The sequence below is a fragment of the Salmo trutta genome, chromosome 25 (assembly GCF_901001165.1).
Source record: "Salmo trutta chromosome 25, fSalTru1.1, whole genome shotgun sequence".
In the NCBI taxonomy this organism is placed as follows: domain Eukaryota; kingdom Metazoa; phylum Chordata; class Actinopteri; order Salmoniformes; family Salmonidae; genus Salmo; species Salmo trutta.
In genome coordinates, this window is record NC_042981.1 from 10,580,775 (window position 1) to 10,601,014 (window position 20,240).

A 20,240-nucleotide genomic window follows, 5' to 3' on the forward strand; every position below is an offset into this window, starting at 1 on the left:
GACAATTTTTAGGGCCTTCCTCTGACACCACCTGGTGTAGAGGTCCTGGATGGCAGGCAGCTTAGCCCCAGTGATGTACTGGGCCGTACGCACTACCCTCTGTAGTGCCTTGCAGTCAGAGGCCAAGCAATTGCCTTACCCATGCCAAATCTTTTTAGTTTCCTGAGGGGGAATAGGCTTTGTCGTGCCCTCTTCACTACTGTCTTGGTGTGTTTGGACCATTCTAGTTTGTTGTTGATGTGGACACCAAGGAACTTGAAGCTCTTAACCTGCTCCACTACAGCCCCGTCGATGAGAATGGGGGCATGCTCGGTCCTCCTTTTCCTGTAGTCCACAATAATCTCCTTAGTCTTGGTTACGTTGAGGGATAGGTTGTTATTCTGGCACCACCCGACCAGGTCTCTGACTTCCTCCCTATAGGTCGTCTCGTTGTTGTCGGTGATCAGGCTGTTGTGTCGTCTGCACAATGATGGTGTTGGAGTCATGCCTGGCCATGCAGTCGTGGGTGAACAGGGAGTACAGGAGGGGACTGAGCACGCACCCCTGGGGAGCTCCAGTGTTGAGGATCAGCGTGGCAGATTTGTTGCTACCTACCCTCACCACCTGGGGGCGGCCCGTCAGGAAGTCCAGGATCCAGTTGCAGAGGGAGGTGTGATTCACCCTCTGTATCAGAGGCCACCATCATCCCCCCTCACGAGAGGTCAATAGTTCAGGCTGTAGTTGTACTGCTTTATCTTCCTACTTTCCATTTTCATGGATTCCACTGACCATTATCTGACCTTTAATCATTTCACCCTTGTGATTACAAAATGCAATTTATAGTAAAACATTTTTATTCGATTTACTCTAAGTAAACATATATAATTATAGATTATAGAATATATCACTGGTCCTGAGATGATTTAACCTATTATTTGCTTACTCTTGTAATTTAATTTCCTTGTCTGATGTAGGGGCACCCGAGTGGAGCAGCGGTCTAAGGCACTGCATCTCAGTGCTAGAGGCGTCACTACAGACCCTAGTTCGATTACAGGCTGTATCACAACAGGCAGTGATTGGACGTCCCATACGGCGGCGCACAACGTCGTCCGGGTTAGGGTTTGGCCGGGGTAGGCCGTCATTGTAAATAAGAATTTGTTGTAACTGTCTTGCCTAGTTAAATAAAGGTTAAATAAAAAATGTACATCTGTCTGGAACAGAAGTTTGTTGTGATCAGAAGAGACAATAATTGTATTGAGATCATCTAAACATTCACAAGTGTTTTAGGATATATAATATATATCTTTGAAGAGTAGCTGGCAGAGAATAGGCCCTCTTTGGACCAGGAGCGAAGGCCCAGAACTTGTTCATACAGTACAAACCCTCTACATGTTCATACAGTACAAACCCTCTGCATGTTCATACATTTTCTCCAGCATACTGAGTCCATACTGAGCACCTCTACATACTAGCCCATATTTTTTCTATTGGTAAACATGTTCAGTCATGTTATCCCACAGAAATGTTGTATATGTCCCAAATGGCACCCTATTCCCTATATAGTGCACTAATTTGACTCAAAAGTAAATTGCCAAATGGCAATAGGGTTGCCATTTGGAACACAGAGCCCATGACTGAAAACAGCTTTAGAGAATTTGGCAGATCTACTTCCTGTAGAAAGCAGAAGAGGACATTCAGATTAATTGGATTACAGCAACCGGTTAGTTAGTACAATTACTTGTGGGAGTGAACCACAGCTGGTCCGTTCGGTCCGTCCATCCAGTAAGAGTTTATGTATGACTCAGTTATAGATTATCATGTTCTGATCATGGGTTTTTAATGGATGATGTTACAAAACAAAATATTCAAGCTAAGTAAACTGAATGGCCTATAGGCTTTGCCTCCTCTATGGGAATTTCTCAAAGACATAAATATATTAAGCCAATCACAAATGCTTTTACTAGCTAACACAGTAAAGCAATGAAGACATATCAGCATCCACTGATGTTGTGAAAGTATGTGCCACCATAATCTTATTCCAAATATCCAACGGATAGATAGATGTGTTTAGGTACTATATATTGCGGGCCGATTCAATGCGGCCGGCGGGTTGTTTGAGTAATAAAACAAATTCAATCTACATTTAAAAGACTAAAACCAAATTGAAACTGACAGGCAGCATAGAAATTTCCAAAAACAATGGAAAGGGGGTTCTTTTTTTGTACATTTTGATGGTGATAAAATATAACAAATGTTCAGTATGGCCCTCTGAGTTTGACACCCTAAAGGTAAGTTGGTTATAACGCTGTAATCAGTGGGGAAAACATCAGCTGTTTTCAGTTAGCTTGGAGCTAGCTATAAGCTAATTAACTCATCCCATTAGCTTAGCATGCGGATCTACAGCACAGCAACACCAGTTTGTTTCATGGACCTTCTATTGAATTAACGTTTATGTTTGTCATATGTTCAGAGAAATCTCTGCGCTCCACTACTTCACAAAGGCTTCTGTGCTGCATTATAAAAGTGTATTTGTTACTTTTGTTAATGAAGCTTCCCATAGTTAGTCAGTGTAATAAAGCTAAATGGCTCAAGATGAGATGACTGCTGCTTTTATGCTGCATTCAACACATGGCTATTGGTTATAACTTTGTTTCATGGTTATTACATGATTATTACTTCCTTGATTAGCAACTGTCTAAAAATGGTTTTAGGTTATTGTCCTGCTGAAAGGTGAGTTTGTCTCCCAGTGTCTGTTGGATAGCAGACTGAACCAGTATTTCCTCTAGGATTTTGCCTGTGCTTAGCTCTATTCCATTTATTTTTATCCTAAAAAACTCCCTAGTCCTTGCCGATGACAAGCATACCCATAACATGATGCATAACAGTTTGTACTCAGGACATAAAGTTCATGTCTTTGCCACATTTTTTACAGTCTTACTTTAGTGCCTTATTGCAAACAGGATGCATGTTTTGAAATATCTTTATTTTGTAGTATTGTGGTAACTACTCATACACTACTGATAACTACTTTATTGAGAAAAAATAAACTTACTATGACTGTGATACTGTATGTGGTTGTCCCATCTAGCTATCTTAAGAGCGTCTGCTAAATGACTCAAATGTAAATGTTGTTGATCCATCCTCAGTTTTCTCCTGTCACAGCCATTAAACTCTGTAACTGTTTTAAAGTCACCATTAGCTTCATGGTGAGAACCCTGAGCTGTTTCCTTCCTCTCTGGCAACTGAGTTAGGAAGGACACCTGTATCTTTGTAGTGACTGGGTGTATTGATACACCATCCAAAGTGTAATTAATAATTTCACCATTCTCCAAGGGATATTCAATGTCTGCTTTTTTTTTACCCATATACCAATAGGTGCCTTTTTTTGCGAGACATTGGACAACCTCCCTGGTCTTTGTGGTTGAATCTGTGTTTGAAATTCACTGCTCGGCAAGTTAGACTAATGAACATTGAATTATCTGAGAAGTCCTTGGAAAGCAGGCAAAATGAGAGAGCCGTTTCAAACTTGTTCTTCTGTGTGGTTGGGTTGTTTACCCTGCATGCTCGTGGTGCTTCATTCACATGCCCGTTTAATCCTAAAATCTCATTATGAAGTTTGGTTCCTCCGTCTCCAGAATAACATTTGACCAGTCAGTTGATTTGGATTACGTCTTTTTTTCAGAGGAGCAAAGTTCTTACTCTTTTTATAGCTGTGGCCAAATGGCACCCTTTTCCCATGTAGTGCATCCATAGGGCTCTGGTCAAAAGTAGTGGCCTATAAAGTGGATAGGGTCCCATTGGGATGCAAACCCATTTCTTTACACATGGCCCTTTGTCGTTGAAGCTTTGTCCAAGTGCATCATCATGGCTGTGTTAGCTAATGAGCAGAGATTATTTAAATATGTTAGTTTGGGATGAAACTAAGAGGAGAGTATAATCCTAGAACTGTCAGCTTCCATCGACATTGAAGATAAACCATCCACGGTTTTAAGAAGGCAGAAAGGACTGTCCTGGAAAGACCACAGTCTTTCTACTGAATGTGTCAACCCTTGCAATTCTTCCCATTTGGCTTTTCAACCAGACAACTCAAATAGAATTGCTCTCTTAAGTAACTTGGACCAATGACATTAATATTCACAATGCCATCCTACAATTTTGTTACAAAATTACAATCATTTCACATGAAAATGTAATGGTTTGTTGTCAATTACAGTACCGGTAAATATCACACTTTCCATTTCTAAGGACAAGCTAGTTTTCTAGTTTATGTTCAAGAAAAAAACCACACACACAGGTTATTTTCTTCAAAACGTAAATACTCAATGGTGACTGCAGTTTCAGAAAAACAGAAGGGTTAAAAAATGTTTTTTTTTTGCCAAAACCAGAATTTGCCAAAAATGTTACTTAAACAGACAGTCCATGTTGTTCATGTTGTGTTAAAAGTTGGGGTATGATCATTGTGCCTTTGTAACTTTCTCACTTATCATTATTCACGATTCATTCATGATTATCTGCAATCCTGGTAGCATCACCATTAATGTAGAAGTGTTTAGAAACATATTACATTCTTATTTACAATAAAAGTGACTCCAAAATGACACAAAACATTATTGACCATTCATTTCCATTGGGCACAATGTCATCTGAAACACAACCAAAACAAACTGCAATGCATCCAACAAGTTTGTAGAGTCACAAGCTTAATGTAGCCATTGCGTGCTAGTATAGGACCAAATACGAAACGTTTGACTACTTTAATAAATATATAAGTGTCGAAAATACTAATGACACCTTTAAATACGGAGTGTATATAGGCCTAGTTTATAATGATGAGGTATGTGCATGAATCAGATTCAGATATCCACCTTTAAAAGGAGCTCTTGATTTCATTTATTTTAGTATTAGAGACCATCTTAACTGGAAGATAGCTGCGTGCGACTGGCCCTCTCTGCCAGTGCCCGATACGCTTGTTGCAATAGTCATCCCAGGACAGGTTCTCAGTCTCTCTGCACTCATAAGACTTGATGCATCAAGGCAAGGCGTGCCGTACTGAGTCGTAGGCTACATGTGTTAACGGGGAGGGTGTTTTTCTAAAATAGTTTACAAGAGGGCCGGACTGCACCATTTGAAAGCCACAGCGTCAGAGCTATCATACCCAACAGATTTTGCTGCTGTTTTCATTTTTGGCTACATTCTGTGTCATTGACGTCGGTATCGACTCACACAGGACAGGAGCGAGAGCCGCTATAGTTTTGATCATGGGGGCGACTGAATCTACGCGGCCGGAGGATAGCAGCAAGAGCGAGGACGGGGAAACTGTGGCGAATGAGGAAAGTGCGAACGATGTCCAGGATGGTGAGAGTATTGATGCGAAGGTAAACAGAAATTCTAGTAGACTGATGTATTAATAACTAACCAACGGGAAACATATTTATATATCTACAGCATCATCCATTTGTAGCCTTTAAATCCCTAAACAGTGGAATTTGTTTAGTGTTTTAAATGAATGGACAGAGGAGTGCAAAATAATCAAAACACTGTTACATTCATTTAATGATAAATGTATCTTATTTATTCTTATTAAATGGTCGGCCATTATTAGCCTATTTTAATCAGATAATGTATTTATGTCTCCCGGCATTTAGTGAAAGGCTTCTATCGCTAATTAAACCTACAATAATAAAGAGGGGATGCTTCTCAACTGTCTGTGAAGTGTTATTCTTGTCGGGCTGCAGTGATACGGCTTGTCATTCAGTTGATTGAAGTGAGTGAGCCCCAGTGCCAAATACTTAGTTTAACAAAAAAACACAACCACTTGCAGTTGATACAGTATTGGTTTTATCTGCTAAGTATTCCACTGCATTCCAAATTAGTTGGATGAATTAAAGTATTGTATTTTGTACACTGGAAATAGGCCATAGCCTATATAAAATGCAAAGGTTTAAATGGTTCACTATTGGAAACTATCCAACTATTATGTTTCCAGGATACATATTAGCCATATCTATGACTAAAAAGAGAAGACGTTTTACAATCTGAGATTATACAGTATACACTATATATACAAAAGTATGTGGACACCCCTTCAAATTTGTGGATTAGGTTAATTCAGCCACACCCGTTGCTGACAGGTGTATAAAATCATTGGCAGTAGAATGTCCTTACTGAAGATCTCAGTGACTTTCAACGTGGCACCGTCATAGGATGCTACCTTTCCAACAAGTTTCTGCCCTGCTAGAGCTGCCCCGGTCAACTGTAAGTGTTGTTATTGTGAAGTGGAAACATCTAGGAGCAACAACGGCTCTGCCGCGAAGTGGTAGGCCACACAAGCACACTGGATTGATGAATCACGCTTCACCATCTGGCAATCCGATGGACGAATCTGGGTTTGCTGGATGCCAGGAGAACACTACCTGCCCCACTGCATAGTGCCAGCTGTAAAGTTTGATGGAGGAGGAATAATGGTCTGGGGCTGTTTTTCATGGTTCAGGCCCCTTAGTTCCAGTGAAGGGAAATCTTTTAATGCTACACCATACAATTACATTCTAGACGATTCTGTGCTTCCAATGTTGTGGCAACAGTTTGGGGAAGGCCCTTTTCTCTTTCAGAATTACAATGCTCCCGTGCAAAAAAGCTAGGTCCATACAGAAATGGTTTGTCGAGATCGGTGTGGAAGAACTTTACTGGCTTGCACAGATCCCTGACCTCAACCTCAAAGAACACCTTTGGGATGAATTGGAACACAGACTGTGAGCCAGGCCTAATCGCCCAACATCAGTGCCTGACCTCACTAATGCTCTTGTGGCTGAATGGAAGCAAGTCCCCGCAACAATGTTCCAACATCTAGTGGAAAGCCTTCCCAGAAGAGTGGAGGCTGTTGTAGCAGCAAAGGGGGGACCAACTCCATATTAATACCCATGATTTTGGAATGAGATGTTCGACGAGCAGGTGTCCACATACTTTTATTCATGCAGTGTGTCTCCATTGTAAAACGTCTTGTATTTTTGGTCCTAGAAATGACTAGATACAGTACATGTAGGCTATTCTTTTTGTTTATTTCTATAGACTTTCTTAATTCCTAGGCTACCTCCAATAACATGGAGTCAATATAATGCTCACAATACATAGGCTATCATAACCATAGAGATCCTATTAGTGATTTGACCCAGTGTGAGGCTGTGGATTGACAGCACTGTTTGAATGGAATGTTGGCATATTAGCAGTTAATTTGAAACCTTCTGGAATCATTCCTCTAAAGCTGTATGGCTATCTATTATTTTACACTATCTTATCACAGCACTGGCAAACCATGGTTGACCAACTCCCTGACCAAAATGGCTGACCTTTATACCATCATAAGAAGGTTCATGTCCATTCTAATAGTCTAATTCCTAATTTTACGACCATAGCTTACTTTTATTTATCTTATTAGGCTACATATGAATTCAAGTTAATAGGCATGGTCAAAGACAGAGAAATACATTACAGCTCTGTGAGGGACCTGACTGTTCATATTCAAATCAAATCAAATTGTATTTGTCACATGCACCGAATACAACAGGTGTAGACCTTACAGTGAAATGCTGAATACAACAGGTGTAGACCTTACAGTGAAATGCTGAATACAACAGGTGTAGACCTTACAGTGAAATGCTGACTTATAAGCCCTTAACCAACAATGCACTTAACAAAAGTACGAATAAGAAATAAAAGGAACAAGTAATTCAATCATACATTGTGTCACTGCCATTTTTGCCACTTCTCTGCAAGTTAATGTTTGGCTTTTGATTGTGTGTTGATATTATTACGTTGCCTCTTAGCCAGGTCTTCGCTGGGATAAATATGTCATCCTCAGTGGGACTAACCTGGTAAAGAGATCTGCTGTGTCATTGGAAAGTCAATGTATTATTTGCACTTTCATGGGCCAGTTATTTTACTTTCTACCATATTGTTTCAGTTGTTGAAGACCACATAAGAGAATACCAGTGGACTCAAATTCCTAAATAAATACTTTTGTTACACCTTATAACTTTCATGACTAAGCTGTTATAAATTCCGCTAAATGTGCATGTGTAAATGAGCATGCTTATAAATGCTTAACAAACGTTGATAATTAAAATGATTCAATACTTGTTTTTTTTGTTGGTATGTGAACACTGATAAATAGTTAATCAATGCATATTCACGATAAGTTATTACCAAACATTATCACTTCTACTCTTTGTTTTGATTTGATGACCAATTTCGATAGTCTTTAAGGAATTAAACGTAAACAACAACAATGGCTTTGTTGCTGACAGCAGGTTTAGTCCTAAGAGCATTTTAGTGGATTTCTCTCTCTCTCTCTGTGTGTGTGTGTGTGTGTGTGTGTGTGTGTGTGTGTGTGTGTGTGTGTGTGTGTGTGTGTGTGTGTGTGTGTGTGTGTGTGTGTGTGTGTGTGTGTGTGTGTGTGTGTGAGTGTGAGTGTATGCTGTTTTAGAGGACCACTCCACAGCAGGGATGGATAGAATCATGAGTCAGCAGCAGCTATGATTCAGCCAACTGAGCCAAATTTCTCTATAAATAGACAATGTATGCATCCCAAATGGCACCCTATTCCCTATTTAGTGCACTAATTTTGACCAAGGCCCATAGTGCTCTGGTCAAAAGTAATGCACTAAATAAGGAATAGGAGGGTGCCATTTGGGACAGAACCTAAAGAGGTACTTAGCCTGTAGAAGGCTTCACTTTGCTTTACTCAGTGAAGACTGACGGCAAAACAGGGAAAGTAGCTGTGGGTTGTTCAGTCTGTCAATAAAAAGTCACGCGATTATGTCACAATGTAAAAGCTATGTCATGAAATGAGGAACCAATGTGCAATGTTTATTTTGCACCTTGTCTCAGGCATATTGGTCCAAAAACAGTGTAGCAAGCATCACACATTACCATATTATAGAAATAAATGAAGGAAGACGTGTACTTTACTGTGTGTTTGGCAGCATTTTCTTGTACTGTAATGTTGTATTTTCTCATTACAATGTTATTATAATGTTATTGGTCAGCAGGTCAACAAGGTCAAAACATTGCATGAATTGAGTGACTGGAACCACAAACAGTGATGCAACATGGCAACTGAAACAGTTAATTGTTTAATTTGAGATATACTGACACCCCCATGCGCATTTGCTTTGTTCATTGTTGTCTAGCTGTCATAGAATGGCGAGCATCATACTGTAGGTGTCTCCTCGTAATGCATTTCAACACAGCACAAAAATGACTGTTAATCATTTGTGCCCGTGGTTCCCGTTAGTAAACCAAATTTTCCAATATCACTTGTCTGAGGAGGTAAATTCTCAGATTTTTAGAATGTAAAATTATCCCAACTTCATGGAGGACATCCTGGTTCCTGAGTTAAAAGCAATACATCATTTTACAACATAACATGCTGTCCCCCCTTTCTCCCAAGGGAAAATATGACTCTGAGGAAAGTGACTTCTCATACATTTAAGCTATGTTGTGTATACAGTGCATTCGGAAAGTATTCAGACCCTTTGACTTTTTCCACATTTTGTTACATTACAGCCTTATTCTAAAATTGATTAAATTGTTTTTTTCCCTCCTCATCCATCTACACACAATACTCCATAATGACAAAGCAAAAACAGAAATATCACATTTATGTAAGTATTCAGACCCTTTACAGTGATTACAGTCTCGAGTCTTCTTGGGTATGACGCTACAAGCTTGGCACACCTGTATTTGGGGAGTTTCTCCCATTCTTCTCTGCAGATCCTCTCAGGCTCTGTCAGGTTGAATGGGGAACGTTGCTGCACAGCTATTTTCAGAACTCTCCAGAGATGTATTATCCGGTTCAAGTCCAGATTCTGGCTGGGCAACTCAAGGACATTCAGAGACTTGTCCCGAATGTGTACCTAACAATAAACATCAAAGCCTTTCTTAAAATCAATACACAAGTACATATTTTTAAACCTGCATATTTAGTTAATATTGCCTGCTAACATGAATTTATTTTAACTAGGGAAATTGTGTCACTTTTCTTGCATTCTGTGCAAGCAGAGTCAGGGTATATGCAGCATTTTGGGCCGCCTGGCTCGTTGCGAACTGTGTGAAGACCATTTCTTCCTAACAAAGACCGTAATTAATTTGCCAGAATTTTACATAATTATGACATAACATTGAAGGTTGTGCAATGTAGCAGCAATATTTAGACTTATGGATGCAACCCGTTAGATAAAATACGGAATGGTTCTGTATTTCACTGAAAGAATAAACGTTTTGTTTTCGAAATGATAGTTTCCGGATTTGACCATATTAATGACCAAAGGCTCATATTTCTGTGTGTTATTATGTTATAATTAAGTCTATGATTTGATAGAGCAGTCTGACTGAGCGGTGGTAGGCAGCAGCAGGCTCATAAGCATTCATTCAAACAGCACTTTCCTGCATTTGCCAGCAGCTCTTCGCTGTGCTTCAAGCATTGCGCTGTTTATGACTTCAAGCCTATCAACTCCTGAGATTAGGCTGGCAATACTAAAGTACCTATTAGAACATCCAATAGTCAAAGGTATATGAAATACAAATGGTATTGAGAGAAATAGTCCTATAATAACTACAACCTAAAACTTCTTACCTGCGAATATTGAAGACTCATGTTAAAAGGGACCACCAGCTTTCATATGTTCTCATGTTCTGAGCAAGGAACTTAAACATTAGCTTTTTTACATGGCACATATTGCACTTTTACTTTCTTCTCCAACACTTTGTTTTGGCATTATTTAAACCAAATTGAACATGTTTCATTATTTATTTGAGACTTAATTGATTTTATTGATGTATTATATTAAGTTAAAGTAAGTGTTCATTCAGTATTGTTGTATTTGTCATTCTTACAAGTATATATATATAAAAATCGTCCGGTTAATCGTTACCGTCTTTTTTTGGTCCTCCAATAATCGGTATCGGGATCCGCGTTGAAAAATCATAATCGGTCAACCTCTAGTCTGAATACTTTCTGAATGCACTGGTATATCTAAAATGTTCCCTTCTCCATTTTAGTTACTCCAAAAGAATGGACAGATCTCCGGACTGAGTGAAAAAGCAGAGGACCAGACTGAGGAGGTCAATGGCCTGTGTGAAGACGGAGTCGTTGCAGAGGGTGAGTCATCACAGTTTGGAAGAGCGTTAGTTTGTGTGTGTCTGAACGAGAAAGGCTTTACTTTTGGTTTCTTGATAAAGAGTTCAATTGTTTCCTCAAGTTTTTACAATGTTATGATATTGGTTAACAGTTCACATTAAGCTTTATAGGGGGCTGTAAAAGAGTTAAGAAGTTTATAATTATTAGTTATTCATATGAATCAGGCAATTAGCCCACACTTTTGAGTAATGCATATTTGTTTCTCATTACAGTTGGTGAGACAAATTCATCTATCGTTTCTCAGAAAGAGGACATTCCGGAGATGATAGAGACTCTCACAGAGGAGGTACCTCCTCTGGAAAACGCAGACAGTGATGGGAAGGAATCCCCTGATGCACACGACGAAGCATCAACAAATGAGACTGAAACAGAAGTTAAATTGAATGAAGTCAATGATAGTTTTAAAAAGTTCTTCAGTTCAATTGGTTTAAAATTCACATTGAAAAAAGACTCTGACACAATACCAGAAGTGAGCCCTAAGGAAGAAGAGGGCGAAGCACGTACTCCCGAAGACAGCAAGGATACAGAGGAGACCACTATAGATAATGCTGAGGAGAATACTGAGCAGAGCACACCTGAGGATCTGACTGATGATACGATAAAAGAATGTGTTGGCCATACACCAGAGCTTGTAGATGATGCACTAGAAGCATATATTGACGAAGCACCGAACAACGTTGTTGCTGATTCACCAGTGGAACCGGCTGATGATTCTACCTCTCGCCGTACGATGACGGACCTCACATTTGAAGAGTTCCTTAATGAAACCACCAAGGAACAGACCACTGAAACAATAGAATCAAAGGAGGAAATCACACCTGAAGAAGTGTCACAGGCAGAGGGAGAAGCACCAGCCACACCCATTCCTATAGTTGAAGAAATGTCTCCATTTAAACGTTTTTTCCTGACAGGAAAAATACACAAGCAGGTCAAGCAACCCATGAAACAACCCAAGGAGGATCCTAAGGAGGAAGTCATGGAAGAAGTCAAGGAAGAACCCAAGACAGAACCCAAGGAAGAAGTCAATGAGGAACCCAAGGACGAAGTCAAGGCGGAAGTCATCCCTACTGAAGAGACAGACACACCAGCACCAACCATTCCGGATGTTGAAGAAGAAATTATATCCCCGATTAAGAAGTTTTTCACCACGGGAATCTTCGCTGGTTTAAAGAAAAATAAAAACAATTTAGGAGAGGAAACGCCCAAAGATGAAACTATTGAGAAAGAACACGAACTGCAAAGCATTGAAAAACAGGAGGATGTAAACACACCAGAGGAAGCTGGTCTTGAGCAAGAACAAACAAAAGACGAGATCAGTCCAGATGTTGAGACAATACCGGTCATTGAGGGGAAACAAAATGAGAATGAAGTTCAAGAGACAGTAACAGATTCCCTGATGGCTGAGACATCCAATGTCCCTGAACTGATGATGAGTAAAGTCCCTAAAACTAGTGACAACAGAGAGGATGTCCTTGAAGAGCAGCCAGCTACTGAGGAATTACAGACAATTATCTCAAATGGAGCTGAACTTCTTAGCTTTCAAGAGGAAGCTAAAAGTAAAGGAAGTTCAGTCCAGGATATTCTTGAAGAGCAGTCTCCTTGGGGATTTGCAACAGTTATAACAAATGAAGCTGAAACAAATGACAACAAACTTCTTATCTCTCAAGAGAAAGCTAAAAGCCAGGGAAGTCTTGAAGGACAGTTTCATTCATGGGGATTCGTCACAGTCACAGAATATGTTCCTGAAGAGGAGCCAGCTCCTGAGGTATTACTGACAGTTACCTCAAATGAAGCTGAAACAAATGAAGCTGAAACAAATGAAGCCAAACTTCTTGACTCCCAAGAGAAAGCTAAAAGCCAAGGAAGTCCAGTCCAGGATATACTTGAAGAGCAGTCTCCTTCTTTGGGATTCCACACAGTTATCTCAAATGAAGCTGAACTTCTTAGCTCACAAGAGAAAGCTAAAAACCAAGGAAGTCCACTCAGGAAGCTCTTATATGGGGCTGGTTTGAAGAAGCTTTCTAGGAAGCGGAGAGGTAAGAAATCAGATGAGTTGACCAGGTCTGGTGAGCATGTTGCTGAGGATTTACTGTCATCCACAGAGTCAGAGGAGTACCAGAGAGGAGAACATCCTGCCTCTTCAACAGAAGAATTAGCAGCAGAGCAGGTAAAAATGTCTGCTCCGTTAGGGTCAAGCCACGAATCAGATAGTGATGTAACCTCTGACGGTGAAAGGAAAAAGGATGGCACCTGGACTTCTTTCAAAAAGCTAATGACGCCCACAAGGCGTCCCAAAAGATCTTCTGAGAGTGAGGATGAGTTAGCACTTGTAGGCTCACATGAGGAGTCAAAGCAAAGTGAAGGAGAGCAGGTACTAGAACATTTCACAGAAGAGACCAAAAAGAAAGTAGAAATATCTGTTTCTTGGGAGGCCCTTCTATGTGGATCTGCAAGGAGGAGAGGAAGAAAAACGTCTGACTCAGAGGAGGAAGCACCCATGAATGAAGGTGAAACACTAAGTGAACCTGGAAACACTGCAGAGTCTTCACTGGATAGTTCTCAGGAGGGAGGTTATGAACATTTGACCTCTTCCCCTGAGCAAGCTGTTAGTCCCTTAGGGAGTGAAGGCGGGTCAACATGGAAATCCCTTAAAAAGCTGGTCACCTCAAATAGGAAGGCAAAAACCGAGGAGGCCAGCAAAGTTAGCTCACCAGAGCAGATGGCATCTGACAGCGAAATCACCAAAGAGGAGTCTTTATTTTCTCTAAAGAAACTCATCCCTGGACGCAAAAAGCGAAAGCATGGAGGAAAGCAGGAACCAATATCTTCTGACAAGGCAGATAAAGGTGTTGGATCGGATGATGAGGAGGACTCTGAAACACCAGCAGTGGTCCCCATGTCCGAGTTTGATGCAGAAGAGCTAGGAGAGAAACACAGAATATTAACTGAGGCTGTTATAGAAACTCCATTACACATTACAGAAGAAAAAACCCAGCCAGATGTCTCTAGGCTGGTCACCGAATTGGCCGTACCCAAAGACACCCTGCCCACTGAAGCAGAGAAGGCTCAAGCCAAAGATACTGTAGAGCAGTTGGCCCCATCAACATCCCCCACTGCTTCGAAAGACTTTGAGGACCTTACGGAATTCATAAGTAAACATCAGCAACTCAGTGATATACCTGAGGAAGGCGTAATAGAGGAGACCATTGCCACACAAGTGTCCACTGCTGAAGAAGCCACTCGAGACGATACCATAGCCGAGGACCTAATCGAATTGACATCTGAAGCAGTCACTGCCCCAGAACCTCTAGATGATGAATCAACAGAAATGGTTTCAGCAGTGTCACAGCTGACAGAGGAGTCTCCCAAAACATCAGGCAACACAACGCCTGTGCCTGCAGAATACGAGTTGAAAGACACAGAGGTACTTCTGCATGAGGCTGTTGAAACCATTAACAGAACCCCAACTCTCTCATCGGTAATTACAGAAGACCCGCACCTGGAAGCAGCTGCGGTTTCAGTTTCTCCACAAATATTACAGACACCAAAAGAGACGGAAGCAACAGTTTTGACAGCTCATGAAAAATCAGACGCAGTTGCAATCTGCACAGGTGAAGAGTCGCAACAAATAGATGCTGTTGATGAAAGCCCAGTGACTCATGTGGTGGAGTGTCCATTAGAAGTCAGCAAGGTAGTACCCACAGAGTTGGCACCTGAGGAAACTGAAGAGTCTGGTGCTGTAGGAATCACAACAGATGAGGTACACAAAGCTGAAGATGAATCAATTCCAATCATGCATATAGATATTGAAAAGGACCAACTAACAGAATTTGTAAACGAGTTAGAAGAGGTAAGACCAGTACTTGTAGCCACTGTTAATTCAGAAGAGGGTGTAGCTCAGGTTGAAGGAAAGGCCATAGCAGAAGACACTCCACAGCCTGATACAGAGCACCTGGAAGTGTCGGTCACAGACAAATTTGTTTTCACACAGGCTCTCAAGGAGGTCACTCTTAAAGAAGAAAAAGAGGAATTCATGGATGTTTCGGAGGATTCTGCAGACATGGAGAATGCACCAGTTGAAGAAACAATCACATGTGATGATCAAGATGTCGCTACTGCAATGCCTGATATTCTGAAGTTAGAATCATCAAATGTTTTGGAATCTTTGATTGGCATAGTGGCACCTGAAGTAGAATCCCCAGAGAAAATGGATCGTGTGGGTGCACTAAGCCCACTTGTAGACTCTTCTATGGTTCAGACACTAAAGAAAGGGGACATGGTTGTGAGGAAGAATGTGCCATCAGCACAGTTTGTTGATGGTCTTGAGATCCGAGTACAAGTGACGGATGCAGAGATAAAGTCAGCTGAAGAAACTGTTGAAACAGTGCTTGAAGTTAGCTCAACTGATGTCACTGATCACGAGACTCTAGTACAAGAGGTGAATGCTGAGATTGAATCAGCTGAAGCACATGTTGAGACAACCCTTGAGTTGGGCTCAACTGATGATCACGAGATCACAGTACAAGTGGCGGATGCAGAGCTAAAGTCTGCTCAAGTAATTATTGAGAGTGTGCTTGAAGTTGGCTTAACTGATGTCACTGATCATGAGATCAAAGTACAAGAGATAGATGTAGAGATTGAATCAGCTGAAGCAATTGTTGATGCAGTTTTTGTGGTCTTAACTGATGTCAAGGGTCATGAGGTCCAAGTGCAAGTGACGGATGCAAATGCTGAGATTGGGTCAGCTGAAGCGATTCTGGAGACAGCACTTGAGGTGGTTTCCTCAACCGGTGTTAAGGAAGTCTTAGACATTTGTGACAAAATGGAGGACAAAGGAGAGGGTGAGAATGCCATTGAGAAGATTGAGGAGGCCATGTTTGAAGAGGAAAGCAGTATTATAACTCAAGAAATACTCCAACATGTACAGCAGAACTCATCAGAAGCTGACTCCAATGTTGTACCACAATCAAGTGAAAAGGCTGAAATTGAATTAACGAGTGAAGCCAAAGTTTCTAAATCACCAGAGGGTATACCAGTGGTGGCAGTTACAGATGCTCAAGGATGTACAGGTGTAACTGCACAGGTGCAAAAGAAAATTCACTTATTTGAAAACTACTTAGAACTTAATACTCAGGGAAATGAGCACAAACTTTCAGACAAAGAAACTGAGCCCTCAATTTCTCTCGAAGTTGATACAGTATGTGAGGATAGAACAACTCCCGAGACATTTGCAGAGTCTACTTTCGAGGTTGACAAAGTACCAGATGACATAGTTCCCAATACATTTGTAGAGTCCTGTTTGCAGTCAAATGTGCAAGAAGTTTATGGAACAGAGGCTGAATTTATTATTGCGTCCGAAGTAGATTCAGACTCAACCAGTAGGCATGAGAAAGAACTGGTTGAAATGGTAGTACAATCAGCAAAGGAATCAGTTGAGTCATTTGAAAAGAGACTATCTATTGAATCCCATGTCCATATCCATCTTCACATTGAACCCAGAGACACTGGAGTGGTGTCTGCGGGATTGGATTCACCACCACTTGCTATTTGGCCACCTCAAAGTAGTACTGCAGTGGACACTGACAGCTTTCTGAAAGAGTCAATAGAAAGTGCAAGTACTACTGCAAAAAGTGCTGTGAATACTGACTGTGTTCCAACAGAATCAATGGAAAGTACTCAACTTTGTGAAGTCAGTCAAATTGAGCAAACAAATGACACTGCACCTCCTGTGCCACTGCATACCCCTCCAGCGCCACTGCATACGACTCCAGCATCACTGCATACGACTCCAGCACCATTGCATATCCCTCCAGCATCACTGCATACCCGAACTGAACTAGTGGTGTGCACCCCAAACCCTGAAGCAGAACAAGAACAGGTAATGGTGAATGCAGAAGAGTCTATCCTACACACAGAGGATGAGAATGACCAAGAAGTGTGGCTGGATGCTGAGGAAGATTTTGGCACAGTAAAATCCCATGTCTTAGAAGTTCTGAGCAACAAAATGGGTGGAGGAGTAGAGGAGACGCTGCAGGTCAGTGAAGAGGTCTTTGATATTGCACTTGAGCCTCAAAGCTTTCAATCTATAAGTGAAAACAAATAAGACTTCAGCCATTCCAACAAACTGACGTGTTATGAACTGGTAAGTCAGTCCTTTTAATTTCTCGTTATATTACTTTGGGTTTTAAGTACTTGAAGGAGTATACTGAAATAATATCCTCCTGAATTTTTCTCTGTCCTTTTTCGTTCAACAAGCTAAAAGAGTGCTGGACTACCAAGGAATCCCTGAAAGAGAAGGTAGAAGACCATACACGAATGATGACCCACCACAACGGAGGTAAAGCTGCATCCATCCTGACTTCCATTACCAAGCACACTTTTGCATCTGGAGACCTTCTTCAGCTCTTTGAATACATTCACGTTAGTTGCAATGCTATTATATCAGTATGTCTGTTAAGTACTTGTACCTCTTTGAATACAATTCTTGTTCCTTTTCATGTCATATTATCAGAAGTTGGAGGTAGGATAATGTATACTATATATTATTTATGTTTGAATTAAGACAATTTGTCCTTCCCTTTGCATCAGATAAGTTTATTTTACACAGAGTATCTGAGTAAAATTTTCTTTACTCATAATGTAATTTGTGGATTGAACAGTAGTCTAACATTTATTTGTATCAACATATAATACACTCACATTACACAGGACATATTTACCCACTGCTCACCAAAATAATGCAAAGACAAACTGTGATAAAATCTACATACCTGTATATCTATTCGGGATCTTTCTGTGTTTTATCAGACTTCTGTAAGACATTAAATGTTTGCTCAAATCAGCACATACCGGTAATATAACATTTGCTCAGAGATGTGTAGTGACTAGAATTTTTATCACATTGCATTTGCACGAATGAGATCATTCCTCTAAATATTACCATTGATCTTCATCATCTCATATAATTATATAGTTGACTTACTATATGCAAAGTTTGCAAACTATGCACTGCAATGGTTAGTAGACACAGACCACGAATACTGATACAAAATGCTAATTTTATCGCTAGTTGCATCTGAAAGACAAAACTATATTTGTGTATTCGTTTTTTTGCCTGTGAACATACATGTAAAGCTATTTTGTTAACAAGTCACACATACTGGCTTTGTTTGTCTATAACTACAAATATATTTGGTAAGTTTAATTTCAGATTTTAAAACTTTTTCAGAACATAGCCTTATTGAATGCTTATGCAATGTCATGATGGCAGCTTGTTTTTACCCTTGCGATAGTTTCAATGTGTGTGTATGTGTATTGTTTTTCTTTTGACTTCTGGTAACAAATGATGTAAACCTGATAACCTTTGTTGAAATGATATATTCCTGTTAATGTAATATTAACTAATATCTAAATGCAAAACATAAGAGTTGCATGGACATTTTTATATTTCAAAGCTGTTAATGAAATAAAATGCTAATCTTTTTATCACCACAATGTTAAAAATTTGCACAACTGTTTTGTCATATACAGTTAAAGTCGGAAGTTTACATACACCTTAGCCAAATACATTTAAACTCAGTTTTTCACAATTCCTGACATTTAATCCTAGTAAAAATTCCCTGTCTTAGGTCAGTTAGGATCACCACTTTATTTTAAGAATGTGAAATGTCAGAATAATAGTAGAGAGAACGATTTATTTCAGCTTTAATTTCTTTCATCACATTCCCAGTGGGTCAGAAGTTTACATACACTCAATTAGTATTTGGTAGCATTGCCTTTAAATCATTTAACTTGGGTCAAACGTTTCAGGTAGCCTTCCACAAGCTTCCCACAATAAGTTGGGTGAATTTTGGCCCATTCCTCTTGACAGAGCTGGTGTAACTGAGTCAGGTTCGTAGGCCTCCTTGCTCACACATGTTTTTTTTCATTTCTGCCCACACATTTTCTATAGGATTGAGGTCAGGGCTTTGTGATGGCTACTCCAATACCTTGACTTTGTTGTCCTTAAGCCATTTTGCCACAACTTTGGAAGTATGCTTGGGGTCATTGTCCATTTGGAAGACCCATTTGTGACCAAGCTTTAACTTCCTGACTGATGTCTTGAGATGTTGCTTCAATATGTCCACATAATTTTCCATCCTCATGATGCCATCTATTTTGTGAAGTGCACCAGTCCCTCCAACAGTAAAGCACACCCACAACATGATGCTGCCACCCCGTGCTTAACGGTTGGGATGGTGTTCTTCGGCTTGCAAGCATCCCCCTTTATCCTCCAAACATAACGATGGTCATTATGGCCAAACAGTTCTATTTTTGTTTCATCAGACCAGAGGACATTTTTCCAAAAAGTACGATCTTTGTCCCTATGTGCAGTTGCAAACCGTAGTCTGGCTTTTTTATGGCGGTTTTGGAGCAGTGGCTTCTTCCTTGCTGAGCGGCCTTTCAGGTTATGTCGATATAGGACTCGTTTTACTGTGGATATAGATACTTTTGTACCTGTTTCCTCCAGCATCTTCACAAGGTCCTTTGCTGTTGTTCTGGGATTGAGTTGCACTTTTCGCACCAAAGTACATTCATCTCTAGGAGACAGAACACGTCTCCTTCCTGAGCGGTATGATGGCCGCGTGGTCCCATGGTGTTTATACTTGTGTACTATTGTTTGTACAGATGAACGTGGCACCTTCAGGCGTTTGGAAATTGCTCCCAAGGATGAACCAGACTTGTGGTCTATTTATTTTGATTTTCCCATGAAGTCAAGCAAAGAGGCACTGAGTTTGAAGGTAGGCCTTGAAATACATCCACAGGTACACCTCAAATGGACTCAAATGATGTCAATTAGCCTATCAGAAGCATCTAAAGCCATGCCATCATTTTCTGGAATTTTCCAAGCTGTTTAAAGGCAGTCAACTTAGTGTATGTACACTTCTGACCCACTGGAATTGTTATACAGTGAATTATAAGTGAAATAATCTGTAAACAATTGTTGGAAAAATTACTTGTGTCATGCACAAAGTAGATGTCCTAACCTGACTTGCCAAAACTATAATTTGTTAACAAGACATTTGTG

At 40.3% G+C, this 20,240-nt stretch overlaps 1 protein-coding gene across 1 annotated transcript; it reads left to right on the forward strand.

The window, feature by feature from the left end:
- Positions 1–4,897: 4,897 nt before the first annotated feature.
- On the forward strand, positions 4,898–18,676 carry LOC115161998 (A-kinase anchor protein 12). The gene is made up of 4 exons (XM_029712885.1): positions 4,898–5,354; positions 11,035–11,134; positions 11,386–17,315; positions 17,429–18,676. The coding sequence occupies exons 1-3, from the start codon at positions 5,238–5,240 to the stop codon at positions 17,274–17,276; spliced, it is 6,108 nt and encodes a 2,035-aa protein (XP_029568745.1). The 5' UTR covers positions 4,898–5,237; the 3' UTR covers positions 17,277–17,315; positions 17,429–18,676.
- Positions 18,677–20,240: the final 1,564 nt, after the last annotated feature.